The sequence below is a fragment of the Leptosomus discolor genome, chromosome 3 (assembly GCF_034619465.1).
Source record: "Leptosomus discolor isolate bLepDis1 chromosome 3, bLepDis1.hap2, whole genome shotgun sequence".
Classification (NCBI taxonomy): domain Eukaryota; kingdom Metazoa; phylum Chordata; class Aves; order Leptosomiformes; family Leptosomidae; genus Leptosomus; species Leptosomus discolor.
Window position 1 is genome coordinate 86,150,899 of NC_141393.1, and position 17,294 is coordinate 86,168,192.

General features: G+C 47.3%; 2 protein-coding genes across 2 annotated transcripts; one reads left to right on the forward strand and one right to left on the reverse strand.

Annotated features, from left to right (window-relative positions):
• Positions 1 to 531: 531 nt before the first annotated feature.
• Positions 532 to 6,148, reverse strand: LOC104341352 (putative rRNA-processing protein EBP2). Its single transcript, XM_086462920.1, has 9 exons — positions 6,086 to 6,148; positions 5,875 to 5,958; positions 5,462 to 5,619; positions 4,733 to 4,856; positions 2,608 to 2,697; positions 2,319 to 2,394; positions 1,957 to 2,047; positions 1,502 to 1,664; positions 532 to 812 (listed from the first exon to the last, which is right to left on the reverse strand). The coding sequence occupies exons 1-9, from the start codon at positions 6,146 to 6,148 to the stop codon at positions 762 to 764; spliced, it is 900 nt and encodes a 299-aa protein (XP_086319046.1). The 3' UTR covers positions 532 to 761.
• A 209-nt stretch (positions 6,149 to 6,357) lies between these two features.
• CFAP57 (cilia and flagella associated protein 57) lies at positions 6,358 to 15,137 on the forward strand (the record flags this gene model as incomplete). Its single annotated transcript, XM_086461977.1, is given in 12 exon segments — positions 6,358 to 6,578; positions 6,580 to 6,655; positions 8,442 to 8,588; positions 8,896 to 9,012; positions 9,403 to 9,516; positions 10,374 to 10,438; positions 10,440 to 10,537; positions 10,540 to 10,583; positions 11,193 to 11,275; positions 11,277 to 11,318; positions 11,320 to 11,354; positions 15,061 to 15,137. Coding segments are annotated over 12 exon segments (1,119 nt in total), but the record flags the coding sequence as incomplete, so codon positions are not given.
• Between the last annotated feature and the right edge of the window lie 2,157 nt (positions 15,138 to 17,294).

Below are 17,294 nucleotides of genomic sequence, written 5' to 3' on the forward strand. Positions count from 1 at the left end.
ACATGGACCATACTGATTGCAGACTCCACTTCCCACGCCGGAGAACCATTATCACTAAATAAATGGCTGCCATGGGGCACGGCGAGGAGCAGTCTGAGAACCTGCAGGAGCAGAGAGGCAAAGCCATACAACTTAGATAGAAGCAGTTAACGACATCTAATGGGGGTCCTGCTTGCTCTTAGGTGAGTCCAGTAGATTTCTGGCCAGAGAAGGTAGCGAGAAAAGGGAAAAGAGAACCTCAGTCTGTCCAGATTTGCAGCCTGACAATAGTTACAGAAATAAACCTATTTATAAGATTGCTACATTTATCTCACTGCCGTTTCCAAACCCATCTATATAAATAGTCGAAAAAACACTTTAACATCTTGACAGGCTTCAGACTTCGTATTTTGATATCGGCAACATGACCCAGAACCCAAATTCACCAAGTACACATCAACAGTACCTGTGGAAAAAGCCGTCAGAATGAAGTGAACAAAGGGCAGGCTTCAGCCACCATTCATAACGCAGCTAAACACAAGTTTGACATAGTTCTGTGCAAACCATTTAATGCGTTCACACACCAAAGGTTTAAGCAGAAAACAATCCTTCAACAAAACAGACATTAAGAAGAAATTAGTGATAAGGCACTGGTTTCCACTGACTTTCTTCTTGCCACTTGGAAGCATCCAGCTTGCTCCGCAGTTAGCTGCTTGATGACGGCAGAAAAACATCTTGTGACACACAGAAACACAGGAATCCTACTGGGGATCACAGTCCTCCTATCGTGCTCGGCTCCTCATTTTCTGCCTTGCTCTCTTTCCAGGTCTCTTCTGCAAAAAAATCAGAGATTTGTAAGGTTGGAATAGACCTCTAAGATGATCAATTCCAACCACTGACGTAATACCACCACGCCTACTAAAACAAGTCTAGAAGTGCCACATCAACATGTTCTTTGAACGCCTCCAGGGATGGTGACTCCACCACTTCCCTGGGCACCAATGTTTGACTACTTTTTCAGTGAAGAAATTTTTCCTAATGTCCAATCTAAACCTCCCCTGGTGTAACTGAAGGCCACTTCCTCTTGTCCTATTGCTAGTTACCTGGGAGAAGAGACTGACCCCACCTCACTACAACCTCCTTTCAGGTAGTTGTAGAGAGCGATAAGGTCTCCTCTCAGGACAGATTCAGATCTTTACTTTCATGTCCCTCCATCTTTGTTCTAGCTCTATAGCTTGGGGAGGATACCAAGGAGAGGATATTTGGCAGTACCTCTGGAGATGGAGATTTTGGGACACAGCTAGCAACAAAGAGTACTGGCTAACTCTCCCACTCGTTTTCCTGCTCAGACACTGAACCACCATCCTCAACTCTGCCTGCAACTGAATTATCCTCAGCTCCCAAAGACAGGCATTGTTACCTCCAGATGCTGGAGGCATCCATCATGTACTCAGCTCTCCCTCCCACACCAGGGCTGGCTTCCTAGTGAACCAGGATCATTTGCATGCAACATTTTACTTACATTGAGGGCTTTTTTCCCTCCTTTTCCTGGGCCTTTGTTGTGAGCCACTTTTGACCGGAAGCTGGATACATCATTAAAACTCTCCTTCGTGTTCCACTTTGAGCCCTTCTTCTTCCCACCAAAACCAAACTTCTGATTCTTGTATCGTCTTTTGGCATTTGGTCTGAAAAACAACCGAACAGCATCATCACCTATATTCCTTTCCTCAGGAAGCTCTCAAGAAGCCATCATAAACCTTTCCCTTCTTATTGAAGAGACAGAAACTAGCATATTTCAGACTTTGTTCCATTCTGGCCATCGTTTTCCTCCTCTGTAGGGACAGAAAGCCATCTCAGACTTATTTTAACAAACATTAATCAGAAAAGCTCTCTTGTTCCACAAAATGACCCCCTAAAAGACTGGAAAAAAAATAATCAGAGATTCTGCATTTAAATATCCTTCTTTTCTGGTCTCACCCCTTCTTTATCCGTTGACTTGCACTGCCTTTTTTATTCCCCTGAGACGACATCTGCTCTTCATCTAGAAAATCCAGCTTGTCAGAGAGACCTGCAAGAGCGAAGACATAACAGTTGCTCAGCTACCACTGCAGAAAATACGAATTTTCAGTCTAAGCAAGTAATAGCGACAAGTCACCCTCACTGAAGAACAGCTGCTTGGGAGGATTTTCGCTGCCACTGGCATATGACTCTGCACAGCAGCAGCCTTTCAGGCTCACTGCCCAGCGCTACAGATTGACACCACACATCACACTGCCTTACATTGCTCACACATCGCTATTCCCATTACACATTTGCTCTCTTAGACAAGTCGACTTTACCTTTCTGGTATTTCTTGACTGCATTCAACATATTTTTTTTCTCCTTTTGTCTCCTCTGCAGAATCTCAGTTTGCACCTGAGATTAGAAACAGAATGTTAGTGCTGTTCTTTGTAGTGTCCCATACTTTAAAGTATTCAATTTTTTGCTCTGTCTTCCTTCAAAGCAGGAAGACAGAAGACTAGACAGATTCCATATATTTTTAGCCAGCCTCCTGTGGTCTCACTTTCACCGCTCCTCACTCAGGCTCCAGATTCTTATAGATAGGCCCCTTGTGTAGCTCCTCCTCACCTTCTTGCCATATTTTCTCATTGCACGGAGCTGTTTTGCTTTCTCAGACCTCTCCATTGCTTCCTGCTTAGTCTTAAGCTTCTGTCGAATCTTATTAGGGGACAGAAAAAAACAAAATTTATCAGTAACACAAAGGAAAATATCACAGAATCACAGAATGTTAGGGGTTGGAAGGGACCTCGAAAGATCATCTAGTCCAACCGCCCTGCCAGAGCAGGACCACCTAGAGTAGATCACACAGGAACGCGTTCAGGCGGGTTTTGAATGTCTCCAGAGAAGGAGACGCCACAACCTCTCTGGGCCGTTCCAGTGCTCTGTCACCCTCACAGTGAAAAAGCTTTTCCTTATGTTCATGTGGAACCTCCTGTGCTCCAGCCTGCACCCGTTGTCTCTTGTCCTGTCATTGGCCATCACCGAGAAGAGCCTGGCTCCATCCTGCTGACTCTTTCCCTTTACGTATTTGTAAACATCAATGAGGTCACCCCTCAGTCTCCTCTTCTCCAAGCTCAAGAGACCCAGCTCCCTCAGCCTTTCATCATAAGGGAGATGTTCCACCTCCTTAACCATCTTTGTGGCTCTGCGCTGGACTCTTTCCAGCAGTTCCCCGTCCTTCTTGAATTGAGGGGCCCAGACCTGGACACACTATTCCAGATGGGGTCTCACCAGGGCAGAGTAGAGCAGGAGGAGAACCTCTCTCCACCTACTGACAACACCTCTTCTCATACACCCCAGGATGCCATTGGCCTTCTTGTCCACGAGAGCACCTTGCTGGCTCATGGTCACTCTGCTGCCCACCAGGACCCCCAGGTCCCTTTCCCCTACGTTACTCTCTAACAGCTCAGTCCCCAACCTGTACTGGTACATGGGGTTGTTCTTTCCCAGATGCAAGACTCGACCCTTGCCCTCGTTGTATTTTAATTTCATTAAATTTCTCCTCGCCCAGCTCTCCAGCCTGCCTGTGTCTTGCTGAATGGCAGCATAACCTTCTGGTGTGCCAGCCACTCCCCCCAGTTTTGTGTCATCAGCAAATTTGCCAACAGTGCACTCTGTTCCCTTATACAGATCATTGACGAGAATTTTATGATTGCTGTGCAGTCCTGAAATCAATAATTATGTGAACTATCAATGAGAGTAAAACCAAAAATATCTCTCAATCAGATAATGCTTTATAAGGCATAATGTTCTCTCAACTCAAGTTATTACAGAAACTCCTGAACTGATCCATAGCCAAAATCTGGTTAAAAAGAGAAAACTCACACAGAGACAAGACAAGCAAAAGCCTATAATGGGCTCTAACGGAACCGCTAAACAGGAGTGTCTTGTCACATCTTGTCAGTCTACTGAGGTGCATGTAGAAGACTCGACAGTTTCTTTCTTGGCATTATTAAAACTAAAGCACTGAAGAAGAGTCAACAACCCTTCCATGCCATAGAAAACATCTTTTTCATTCCCTCCTTGTTCGCAAACATTTCTATAAGGATGCTACATTACAAGGTATTAGAAAGATTTCAACACAGATCTTCTGGATTCAGTCTATAACCCACTAGGAAATAAAAACTCTGTTCTTCAAAAAGAAGCCAGCAAAAGAAGGTAACAGTAACGTGCAGAATTGATTTAAGCCTTGGCACAAGCTAATTATTAATCCTCAACTTCTCTAGGAAGATTCTATCAGCCATCAAAACAGTGACCAAGTCATATATGAACCTCCTAACTAAGACTCCAGGTCACACTTAACTTACACAATGTAGTCTTTTTTTCCAAAACTAAAACAAAAAATAGGGCTCCATTTTGAACAAAGACCACAATCGAGAAGCAAGTTCGTGAAATTCCTACTTCCTACAGAAATCTGACTTAGTAACCATGACAGACTAATTCAGTAACACAGTTTAAAATCACAGAGAACATAGAAGTGTAAACAAATGGTGATACTTAAACAGGGAAAAAGGATCACATTAATGCCACAACTGACTGCAAGTCAAAACAAAATTTCAAACACAGCATCACAGATGTTTCTCAAAGAGATAAAGGTTAAGTACTCACATGTCACACCTTGAAGTTAATCCCTAACACAGGCTAAGACCGACACATAATACAGGAAAAAAAAGGTATTATTCACTGCACATACCTTCTGCATCTGTTGGTCTGATTTGGCCATCTCTGCAAAGTAATCATCTGGCCTTCTAGTAGGAACTTGGAGCTTACGCAACTTTGGCAGGGCTTCCAGGACTGCCGCCTGAGCCTGCCGGTAACTAGGGAGACAGCAGAGCACCAGCTCTGTCACTGGGTATCACTGTCACCGCGCTGACAGAAATTCTGCTCACATAAGGTATCTGACACTGGGATCCAACAAGCATTAATCTAGATTTATATCAACATGCTGTGCCCTACAGCATTCAGTGCTACTAAAAGTAATTTAGTACATGCCAGTACAATACTAACACTTATATCCTGCACATACACATTTATCTAGCTTCCAGTTACAGTTTTATATGTTGGATTATAAAAGGCAAGGCAAAACAAGAGAACCGTAATCCACAAAGAAAAATACATATCCTGTGTTAAAGCCATAGTGCTGCAACCAAGGAACTTCTTAAATAAACTTTTCAGCAAAGGATGGAAGCCTGCTGCAAGAACAGACATTATTTCCAATCACGAGACAAGTTAAATATACCAGAACTAATTCATAGTTATTTTGGAAAACATTCAGAGGCATCAAATGTATATATACGGCCCAAAAGTGACATGATACTGGTGACGGTCAGTGTGGCAGTCTGCAGCACGCCTGCCAAACACAACTCCAAGCATGCAGCAGCGTGTCAAGACACTAGAAGAAGTCTCCCTTTTTGACACTTACAAGCTCATCTCTCTCTGGAAATCATTCTCAGGATCAACAGCATCTTTGCTAGAAGCACTCTGTGAGACGGGGTCCACGACCTGCCCCAAAGTCACGTCCAGCCTTTCCACCCATGGTAGCCGCTGCTCGAATTCGGACAGACACCGCTTCAGGCCCTCCTGCGAGAGAAGCGCAGCTCCGCATACCACAGCACAGAGCCAGCGCTCCACGGCTGGCCCGGCTGAACGGCCGGCTCACACCGCGGAGTGCCCCGCCGGGGCCGCTGGGCGATACCCCGGATCACCGCGGCAGCGCGGGCACCCCAGAAGGCCGCCCTGCCTCCGCCCCGGCCCCGGTCCCTGCCGGGAATTCCCCGCCCCGCGGTTCAGGCCTGGCCCGGGAAGGCGCCGTCCCTCCTCGCAGGCCGCGCTCACCGCGTCGTTGCGCCGCTTCGGCCGCTCCTCCAGCACCACGTTGAGCCCCGGCTTCAGCGCGCCCCTCAGGAAGGCCTCCTGCAGCTGCGGAGAGGGCGCGGTAAGGCCATGCCGCCGGCGGGGGCACCGGGCAGCCCCACCCCGCGGCTGCCGGGGGAGGCCTCACCGCTGGGCCAGCGCCCCGGCCCCGCCAGCGCGGCCACGAACTCACCTCCGAGTCCGAGAGAGAGGAGTCCTCCGAGCCGGACTCCGACCCGCAGACGCTCCGCGCCATGCTGCTGCCGCCTCCGCCCCTTCCGGCCGCGCGCGCGCCGCCGCCGCTTCCGGCGGTGCCGGGGCCGCGGTTGCAGTGGCTTGATGGCGGCGGGTGTGGCCACGGTGCACCAGCGACGTCTGCTTCTTGGAGGACCAGACCGCGCTGCCGCCAGCTCCACCTCGAACAGAAATGGCACAAATTCATCCCAGGTGGGCCCTCCCCTCCCTTCCGGCATCGGGAAGAGCCGGGGCGTGCAGGCGCGGGCCGCCGGCCCCAACCGGCCGTACCTGGCCGTCTTAGAGACAGTGGCGGAGCAGCCGGCCCTGACGGTCTACGAGCTGTCGCCCGTGTCGGCGCGGCGGCGGGGGGCGCTGGCTACCGCCTGGCTGCCGACGCGGGAGGCTGTCCTGGCCTTCTCCCTCGGCTGCCGGTACCCGGTGACCGCCACGGCCCCCCGAGGGGCACCTCACCTGCGGACTCTGGGAGAAGCAGCGGCTGATGGCGGCGGTGCGCGTCGAGGCCCCGGTCAGTGTAGTCTGCCAGCTAACGGCCGGGGCCCCCGCGGGCCCCACGTCCACCGTGCCAGCCCCGGGCCCACGCGGCTCCCCCCGGCCTCACCAGGGCATGGGGGTGCACACGCCTGCCTCCAAAACCGAGCTGGGCCAGCGTCTCTGCGGGTTATTTTTAACATTTTGATTCACAGTTTACTGGTTGGTTTGGAGCTTATTGCGTTCTTTGAAAACGGTGGACCAAGTGATCGAACATTAGTTCAAGAACTACTGGGTGCCAGGCAGCAGCTAGGTTCAGTCTGCAGGGTATGTGTGCAGTACGTTTTCCTGTGGCCACATGGCTTCTATCCGAGGGAGGAGAGCGCTCCGGACTGTAGATCTTATATAGTTTCTGTGGCCTTTTTTGGCATCTGCTGTTGCCCTTCTTCAGCAATAGGAGACTGGGCTAAATAAATTTTTGCTTTGACCCATAGTGGACATTCTCATGTCCATATTCCTACATCACATGAGATCTATGGTATGGGACTGGTACAGCCGGCCGGTGAGCGTTCAATGTGTCCCTTGTGTCCCTGCAGACACTCTCGTTAAATGTATTGGCTGTGTGTTAGTAGGTGTAACGCATCTTGGAAGTTCTCTGCATGCTCGTGCACCTTTTCTTTCCTGCAGTCTTTCTACATGCAGATCAGAGTAGCAGCTCAGGAAGAGTGGCTAGGAGCAGGCTGGTGGCATTCAGACAATTCCTGCATCCTGCTTTGGGTGCCCTTTTTTATTGTCTTTCTTGCAGGGAGGTAAGAGGCTTCCAGTACCTAGGTTGCTTGGACCCTAGCTGCCAGTTTTTCTGGGATACAGCTACAGGCAGAGATCGGGTGAACTACTGACTTCGTGAGCTCAATTTGTAAAGAGAGGACAATGACTGTAAAGACAACTGCTGTCTAAAGTCCCGTTAGGTATGGAAAATGAGGTCTAACTACCCCTGCTCTCTTTCACACTGGATATTGAGATGACTACTCTGCTGTTGTCATAATGAAGGGAGTCAAAAATCAGTGACAGATGTTCTTTTGCAAGGTAACTCTGCACGTTCACACATGCTTTGAGGCGGCTAAACTTCAGGAAACCTTTAAGAAACTTTTATTTAATGAGACTTCTGGAGCTAAGAAGTAGTCTGCATGAGTTTTGAAAAACTAGGCTACTTGTTTTTTTCCAAGGCAAAGCTTTTCTTCCCTCGGATATTTATTATAGCTGTCATGAGACTTGTGTACTCTTAAGTAATCTAGTAAGATTTCTGTTCTATAGTGAGCTGTTTCCGTTGGCTTACTGCAGTCTCTGGGTAAGAACATCTAACGCTGACCTGGTTAGGCCTTCATACTCTGGGCCTAAAAGCTCAGATCTTCCCTATGCGTGAGACCCTGTAAGAAGACTTACCAGCCTGAAATGATACACTGCAAAGAACTGTTACTCTGAGACCACAATTTTCAGGCAGTTTTCATTCTGACACTTGCTAGGTTTTTTCCTCAATGTTTTTCTGCTACCATTTTCATTGTTGTTTAGTGCAGTACTTAAGATTACTGCTGAGATGTCCACTGATACTTTTTCAGCTGTAATGCTATAGATGCTGTTAGGTTATATTGTCCTCTATTCCCTGCCTTGCAGTAGTTATGTACTATTAAACATCCACGTTGTCTGACTGATATTATGTATATGCTTATTAGAGTAGCATTACAGCAAAAGTTTGTGTGTGTGCGCACACCTACACCTAAAACATGGAAACCTGGAATATCCCATGGAAAGCATTTCTTATGCAGCTTCCTCAGGACCTGTTCAGCAGTAAGCCAAAAAATTCAGGCAGACAGGACATATGTGTACGTTTTGGCCCTTCTGCAGAAAACATGGTCGTTAACACAAATAAAAATCACCTTTACATGTTTACTATGTTCTCAGATCTTATGAAGGTGAGTGCAATCTTACCACATTCCACAGCCATCACATACAGTAAGGGGTGTGTTGTAATGGCACAGGCTATTCACTGTCACTTTCTATGATGCATTCTCATAAAATCCATCAAATAGCATCTGAACCCTTAAAGCTCATGGTATGAAGCGCTCTGCATGCTTCTGTCAGAGCTGTATTTCAGTAGCCCCTTGCTCAGGCATCCCTCCATATTTGAAATACCTGATGTTATTCAGCAGAATGATTAAGAGTGTTCAAGGGTGCGTGTCACTGTTGAACCACTTAAGTAAGGCCTTAACAGATTTTTAGCTTCATCCCACTGGCTGCTTTTGCTTGGTTGGGTTTTCTGACAAACTATGATTTAGAAGTCTACTGTATGAGGACATGCATGTTTCAAAGCAGTCTGCTGTGAGAAAGCGTAGAGGGGTAGGGAGTGATGCAAAAATGAAACTGGGGAGTTATAGGGAGCAGAGTGGTGAAGAACATGACAGAAGGTAGAAACCTCTCCAGTAGATCCTGGTAGGATTTAGGATATCAACACATAGACAAAAGGATTATGACTTGGAAAATAAGCCTGGAGGTCGTTGCGTAACTGTGGACGTGGGAAGCAGCAGAAGGGGTAGTTTGCTCAGAAATACTCAAGGACTGAATTTTACAGGGGAAAGCACCAATTAAGAAAGCACTGTGAGGCTAATTATGTCATGGAGTTTTCTTCTTGTGTAACATTCCGATATTAGGCGCTGTCATTGGAATTCAATACATGAATGTTTTTATCTACTGCATCTACAGTAATGGGTGGTTATGTTCTTTTTGTAGTGCTCATTCAGTAACAGAGGCCATCTTTTTGCGGCAGTTAATGGAAATGTGATTCAAATTTATTCCAGCATCACTTTTGAGAATATCAATAACCTGAAAGGGCATAATGGGAAGGTTATTAAACAAATCCTATACGATCCAACTCATTAAAGAATAAACTAGTTGGTAAGATGCATTTGGAAAAGGTAAAGTACAATTTTGGATCAGAAATGGGCCCAAAAATTAAAAATAGAAATACTAATTCAGTTTTCTTCAGTCAGAAGTCAAATGTACATGTCCACTAGATGCATCTAAAGAGTCTGTCCTTAAATTGAAGGCGAATTGTCGTGGTTGAGATGGACAAAGCGACAAGACAACAAATCTTTTTGAAAGCCTGGTAGCACCAAAGCCTTTATTGCCTGTTCATTTATACTTTCTTTCCCCTTAGGTGTCCCAGATGTGTCTCTTTCTAATTGGTTCAGAATTGTTATACAATCTTACAGTTGTTATTTGCACAGTTCATTATAGCTCTTCTGCCAAAAGGACATGTACGCCTTGTCTTGTAGTCGACAGTTTCTCAGGACTTGGTTATCTTGCAGCTGCGGCTCTTCTTGCTCTTGTCTGTTCTCTCACGGGTAGACTGGAATCCTCTCAAGGTCAAAGTCGTCCTGTCCAGGGGCCTCAGTCCAGCTGAGATCCCCCACAGTGAATGATTGGCAGGTAGCTGAAGCAGGAAAAAACTCCCAGTAATAAATTATAAAAGTAAAATGTATTACTCACTATTGAAATGAGCTTTTTCCTGACAGTGTGTTCATAACATAGTTCTTACCGATTTCTTTTTTAAAATGCTAAAATGGAATTACTTGAGAAACATGTAGGGGTTTTTAAGTAAAACTTAGAAGTATGATTCCAAAGTTGTCGTGGATTTATCAGTAAAATGATGCCATGCTGTATGTCTGTAACCTACACATCGCGTGTTTGGCTTTTGCCAGACACACACAGTTAAATGGAGTGCAGACCATCCTAAACTAGTCTCCTGTGACACACATCACCATGTGTGAGTGGAACTTGTTGACAGGTAGAAGGGAGTCAGAGTGTGTGCTCAAGTCCTGCATCTACAGCAGCATTGCCCTGTCTTCTGGTGCCAAAATCGTCTTTGTGTTGGATCTGACCAAACTCTCAAAGAAATTTCAGAGTCTTCGGCGAGCTAATGAGCACTCTGGGATTTTGTGAAGTCCTCTGGGGAGGGTACCTAGTGCTTTGGTTTCCTTGTCAGCCATTTGATAAGTAGGAATCAGTCTGGTTTTGATAGCTGCAGTGTTTACTGACACTTTTCTTGTGTTCTTATGTCCTTTACTATGAAACCTAAAATTTTGTTGTAGTTTTGTATTTTTATAACTTTATTTGGATTTACCTAGAAATCTTCTAATCCAGCTGATAAACTAACTTAGCAATATTATATCAACTGTTTTGCTGAAATACAAGTGTGTTGCATCTATCACTGTAAGCTACATGCTTTTTTTTTTTTTTTTTTTTTCCCAGAAAAGTACTAAATGTATGTGATAACCATTACTTTTTAGAAGTGATCAGTGTGTGGAACTTGGCTTGAAATTTTAAGAGTGCATATCTACAAAGCTTAATACTAATCACTGATCATAGCTTTACTCCTATAGGCGTGTAGATTCTTTTAACTGCATAATTTGCAGAGCAGAGGTATGACAACTGCTCATGCAATAAGTAATCAAATAGTATTGGGGAACTTAATGTAATGTGAGGGTTTTGTGTCGTTTTGAGGTTTTTTTTAGATCTAGCATGGAGTGCCTGCTTTTGGTGGTATTTATACTGCAATAGCTCTTTCTCCCTCTGGGTACATGGTATTTGTTGGAACATCTCTGTATTCCAGCTATGAAGTACCCATTACCTTTGACAAGGGATTTCAGAGTATCAGGCTCATGCAGGTGCTGTTACAAAAGGTAACTGAGGACTTTCATTTCCTTACGATACCAGCTGCACACTGGTCTCCTTTAGTGCTGATTCGCCTTCCCATCTCATAGCATAATATGTTAAACCTAAGGTTGAGCCTGCGTGGGATGTGTGAATATTGCAGCATTCATAGAAGTCCTGCCTCTAGAAATAGATGTCACTGTTGTTGGCTAAAAAGTGGGTTGCACCAGGATACGTAACATGGCGTTTCCCTGCTGGAGAACTTTGATATAGGTCTTTCTGGAAAGTGGAAGATAAAGTTGTGCAGGCTTGAAAACCTCTTGTGAGAATGGAAGGAGGAATGAGAGAAATGTATTAAGCAGCTTGCTGTCAGGGTACAGAGCAGAAGAGATTACAGTGCTGGTCTGTTAACCAGAATGTATTTCTAAAAGGCTAACGAACAGCATCTGAAAGGTGGGGATATGGTGAGTAGAGCCTGCAACCATGGAACATTTCAGGGCACTTTCTCCAGGAAGTCACATGTTCTGTCTTGTTAAAGCTGTTTGTAACTTTTGCATTTTAAGTATCACTGTCAAATACAGCACCTTGACTTAGAGCTGCACAGTCCAACGTTAGGCTATGAACTTCAGTTATGGAACTCTACTTTCACCTCACTCTTAAGCTGTGACAACTCCCAGGTGCTCTATGCCAGGACACACAGTCACAGGAGGTCTGGAGGAGGTGGCAGCAGTTATTATTAGGTAGTTCTTGGTGGGCTTATTTGCAGATTCAAAAGAAAATGTTTAGCCATCTGTTTGTCTACATTTAGCCTGTTCCTGGGGATAAATGTAACAGTTGCTCTATCACCTGATGAACCCTCACCAGTCAGGGAGGGGAATCGAGAAAAAGGAGAGAGGACCCGTAGGTGAAAGTACAACTGGTTTAATGAAACCACCACCAGTACAAACCAAAAATACTTAGCCAAATGAATATGCTGTTGTCAGAGTAGTCCTCAGCAGAAGAGGAGGAGCAGGAGGAACCCAGCAGGAATAACCTTGCGGGAGCTCGCTCTCCTCGGTAAACCTTCTGTCTTTGTAATGACCATGACATTATAGTCTGGGCTACACCTCTAGCTAACTCAGGTCAGCTGCCCTGGCTGGCCTGAGCCTGCCAATGGCTAGCCTATGGTTCTATCCCAGCCAAACCAGGACATCATTCCACCCCTTAGCCCATACCATTTATGTCATGCCCACATCACTAATATTCTTTGCATTTTTCAGTACCTCTATACATATATATAGAGAGTTACCAGTCTTCTGTTCATAGGTTATTTGTCTAAAAGTTTCATTGCATTTGTCAAGTCTGGTGGATTCCGTGTATCGCTGCAGTCTCTCAGGGCAGGAAAAGATGGTACAAACATCATCATGGTTCATGCCCACAGATTGTCAGTCCATCTTCAGGAAGTTGTTGGACACCGTTCAACAACACTAGCTCAAGTTGTCATCATTATGTTATCCTGAAAGACACTCATTGAACACTGTTGATCAGAAAGCTCAGCACCTAGTGTTCTCACCTAGAGTTAAATTCCCTCAGGGTACACATTGGATTTCGCCATTTTTCATCATTATCCACCAAATGTAACCAGGTCCTTGAGCGAAAGCAACCCCACAGATGAGTTTGCCTTTGCTCTAAGCAGGAGACACTCACACAGTTTTCCCTAACAAATTATTTTCACACACTACAGGGATTTTATCCCCTTCTACTGTATGTAAAAGGTCGGATTGGGCAGGACCAGCTCGATTGATAGCTCCTCTGGTATTAACTATCCAGGTGGCTTGTGCTAAGTACTTATCCCAGTCTTTAAAAGTTCCACCACCCATTGCTTTCAGAGCAGCTTTTAGTAGCCCATTGTACCATTCAGTTTTTCCAGCGGCCGGTGCATGATAGGGAATATGATACACCCACTCGATACCATGTTCCCTAGCCCAGTTGTCTTAAGACTGTTTTTGAAATGAGTCCCATTTTCAGACTCAGTTCTTTACGGAGTACCCTGTCGCCACAAAATTTGCGTTTTGAGGCCCAGGATAGTATTCTGGGCAGTGGCATGAGGTACAGGATATGTTTCCAGCCATCCGGTCATTGCTTCTACCATTGTGAGCACATAATGCTTACTCTGACAGGTTTGAGGAAGTGTGATATAACTGATCTGCTAGGCCTCTCCATATTTATACTTAGACCATCGTCCTTCATACCATAAAGGTTTCAACCGCTTAGCTTGCTTGATTGTGGCACGTGTTTTGCAGTCATGGGTAACTCGTGCAATAGTGTCCATAGTTAAATCCACCCCTCGGTCACAGGCCCACTTGTATGTTGCATCTCTTCCTTGATCACCTGAGGCATCGTGGGCCCACCGGGCTAGAAGCAGTTCACCCTTGTGTTCCCAGTCTAGGTCTGTTTGGAACACTTTCACAGCCTGATCCACTCTCTGTTTGTTTTGATGTTCCTCAGTTGCTGACTTTTAGGTACATGAGCGTCTACGTGCCGTACCTTTACAACTAGTTTCTCCAGCTGGGCAGCAATATCTTGCCACAACACAGTAGCCCAAACTGGTTTACCTTTGCGATGCCAGTTATTCTGCTTCCATTGTTTCAACCATCCCCACAAGGCATTCGCTGCCATCCATGAGTCAGTACTCAGAGGCAGAGTACTGGCCACTTTACTCTTTCAGCACTGTCCAAGGCCAGCTGGGTAGCTCTTACCTCAGCAAACTGGCTCAATTCACCTTCTCACTCAGCTGCTTCTGTGACTCGTTGTGTGGGAGTCCACATAGCAGCCTTCCACTTCCAATGATTTCCTACAAGGCGGCAGGATCCATCAGTAAATAGGGCATACCATTTTTCATCTTCTGATAGTTTATTATATGGTGAGGCTTCGGCAGAAGGTGTCATCACTTCTTCTGGTGGTCTTATAAAGGCTTTGCCTTCTGGCCAATCGGTGATTACTTCCAGGATTCCAGGACGATTGGGATTCCCTATTTGGGCCTTCTGTGTGATTAAGTTAATCCATTTAAGTTAATCCATCTCCAGGAGAGCAGGGCTCCATCACGCATAACGGTTACTTGGGGAGACAAATGCCATTGCTCCGAACGTCCCCCGCTTCCTCCTTCCCCCATCTTTATACAGTGATCTTGATGTCGTGTGGTATGGAACATCCCTTTGGTCAGTTGGGGTCGGCTGTCCCAGCTGTGTCCCCTCCCAGCTTCTTGTGCACCCCCACCCTGCTTGCTGGTGGGGTGAGGTTAGAAGCAGAAAAGGCCTTGGCTCTGTGTAAGCCCTGCTCAGCAGCGACAAAGACATTTCTGCCTCATCAACACTGTTTTCAGCACAAAGCCGAAACATAGCCCCATGCTAGCTACTGTGAAGAAAACTAACTCTATCCCAGCCAGAACCAGCACAGGTAGCCTCAACCTCTGCCCAGCAGCCCATTGCTCCAGGAGCTGACTGACCAACTATCCATTTCCTGCCAGGCCAACGAGCATGTCTTGGAGAACAACTGCCGAGGTACCCCAGAGGCAAGCCCCGATCCCCAGAGCAGACTCGCTCCCAGGACTTGTTAAGTGTGTGACTGAACACACACTCGCGGTCTCCTTTGCCCTCCTGGCTACGGTCCATTCACAGCAGGCAAAGGGCTGTGAGGGAGCCCGGGGGAGGAGGTGGTGCACTGTGGGGGTCTGGCAATGTCTCTTTGCTCCTGCAGGGCTCCAGGTGTGGGCTGGGGCTGGAGGAGTCCCAGGTGGGGGCAGTGAGGCTGATGGCAACAGCTCCTCCCTGTAAAGGGGTGGCTGCTGGTGGAGGGGATGCTGCCCTGCCCCATGGAGGAGCAGAGCAGTTGCCGAGCATCAGCAGGCTGTGGGTGCACCAAGGGAGAAGGTGAGCGAGCGCCGGGCAATCGACCAGCAGGTCACCGGGAAGGCCCCAAGGAGGGCAGCGGGGTCTGCCCAGAGCCGCGCTGGGGAGTACAGGGCTGCGCTTGGGGCTCAGCAGGTTTCTGGGTGTGGTGGTGTTGCAGAGGGAAATGGTGTCCCTGTGGGCTCAGAGAGCAGGAAGGCCCTTGTGGCATGGCGGGAGCTGTGGTCCCAGGGCGTGGGGCTGCCGGGCAGCCACATGTGTTCCCGAGGCATGCCAGGAGATGCCACGCGGTGCTGTGGTGCCTGCGGGGTGGTGCCGCCATGCCCACTGCCGTCTCCTGGTAAGGGAGCGCCACTGCCACCCCTGCGCACCCCTCGCCTCTGCGAGTCACATGTTTAAGAATTATCATTACAATCCACGTTAATCACACAGACTTCATAAACTTCACTTGCGTCAACAAAAAGACTTCCTCACACCAGAATTAAGATAACATCATCACAATACTGAACAAAAGTAGACAAATTACACACAATCCACTCCTCATCCCTCCACCACAATTACAACCCAAATTCCCATAGTTATTCGAATAACCTTGTCAAGTCCCATCCATGTTTTGCCCATCACCTCTCCAAAATGCTATCTTCTCGAATTCTTCTTGCCCCACCTTGGGCACCAAAAAAGACTACTGGTGAAAGCCCACCCTGGTGAAAGCCCATCCAGCCAGCACAAAACCCCATGCAGCCACTTGCTCATTCCTACCCCCTGCCCCAGCAGGATGGGGAGGAGAAAATACAGCAAAAGCCTGAAGGGTGGAGGGAAGGGCACGGAGGGCTCACTCACCAACTGTCCACTGACAAAAGACAGACTCGACTTAGGAAAGCAACAGCAGTTTAATTTGAACACCACCACCAATTTATCAATCAGATCAGGATAATGAGAAATATAACCACATCTTAAAAACTTCCCCCCACCCCTCCCTTCTTCCTGGGCCCAGCTCTGCTCCCAATTTCTCTCCCTCCTCCTGCCCAGCGGCACAGGGGGGCAGAGAATGGGGGTTGCAGTCAGTTTGTCCATCACAAGTTCTTTCTGCCGTTCCTTCCTCCTCAGAGGGAGGACTCCTCATGTTTTTCCCCTGCTGCAGTGTGGCATCCTTCCCACAGGAGACAGTCCTCCAGGAAGTTCTCCAATGCGAGCCCTTCCCAGGGGGCTGTAGCTCTTCAGGAACTGCCCCAGCGTGGGCCCTTTCTGCAGGGTACGGTCCTCCCAGTGACCAGCTGCTCCAGTGCAGGCTTGCCTTGGTGTCACGGCCTTCTTGGGACACAGCCCCCTGCTCTGGGGTGGGGTCCTGCACGGGGCCAGCCTGCCATCCCACCATGGGGGGAGTCTCTGCTCCGGCACACCTCCCCGCTTCTTCCTCACAGTCATGTCACATCTCCCACCTTTCTCTGCTCCCAAAACAAAAAGCTTGCCCAGCAAGTTTTCCCCTCTTAAATATGTTATCTCAGAGGCGCTTCTGTTGTCACTGACTGGCTCAGCCTTGGCCAGACAGGTCAGACTTGGAGCCAGGGGGGTTTCTAGAAGCCACTTACAGCTGGTTCTGCTAAGGTAGCGTGCGTGGTCTTGCTTGGAATGAAGCATAATGCCATATCCTATTGGTTTGTTTGTTGGTTTTTTTTTTTTTTAATAGGAAACTAAAGCACACAAATTTTGATAATAATATTACTGTATTTAAGAATCTATTTTCTCATGTAGGTTAGTAAGACATCTGTCTATTCCTATTTACACCCCAGAAAAATTCAGTTGAATTCCCTACCCAGTCACATTGGTGAGGCAATAGATGTAGTTGCAGTGAAAGAGCAGGGATGGTCATCTCCAGTACCTTTCCCTGTTCCATCCTTTTGTACTCCACCAACTGAAGGTGGATAAGAAAATGGCTGCTCCTCCGGTGGCCTTTATGGGTGGTGGTGGTTGGCCCTGCCCCTTTCCCAGGGGATTGTGGGAAGGGTGGTGGGCAGGGCCTGGGGTATATAAGCCCCGGGCTCTCCTCAGGGAGCTTATTCTGCTCTGGGGCTTCTGTGGTGT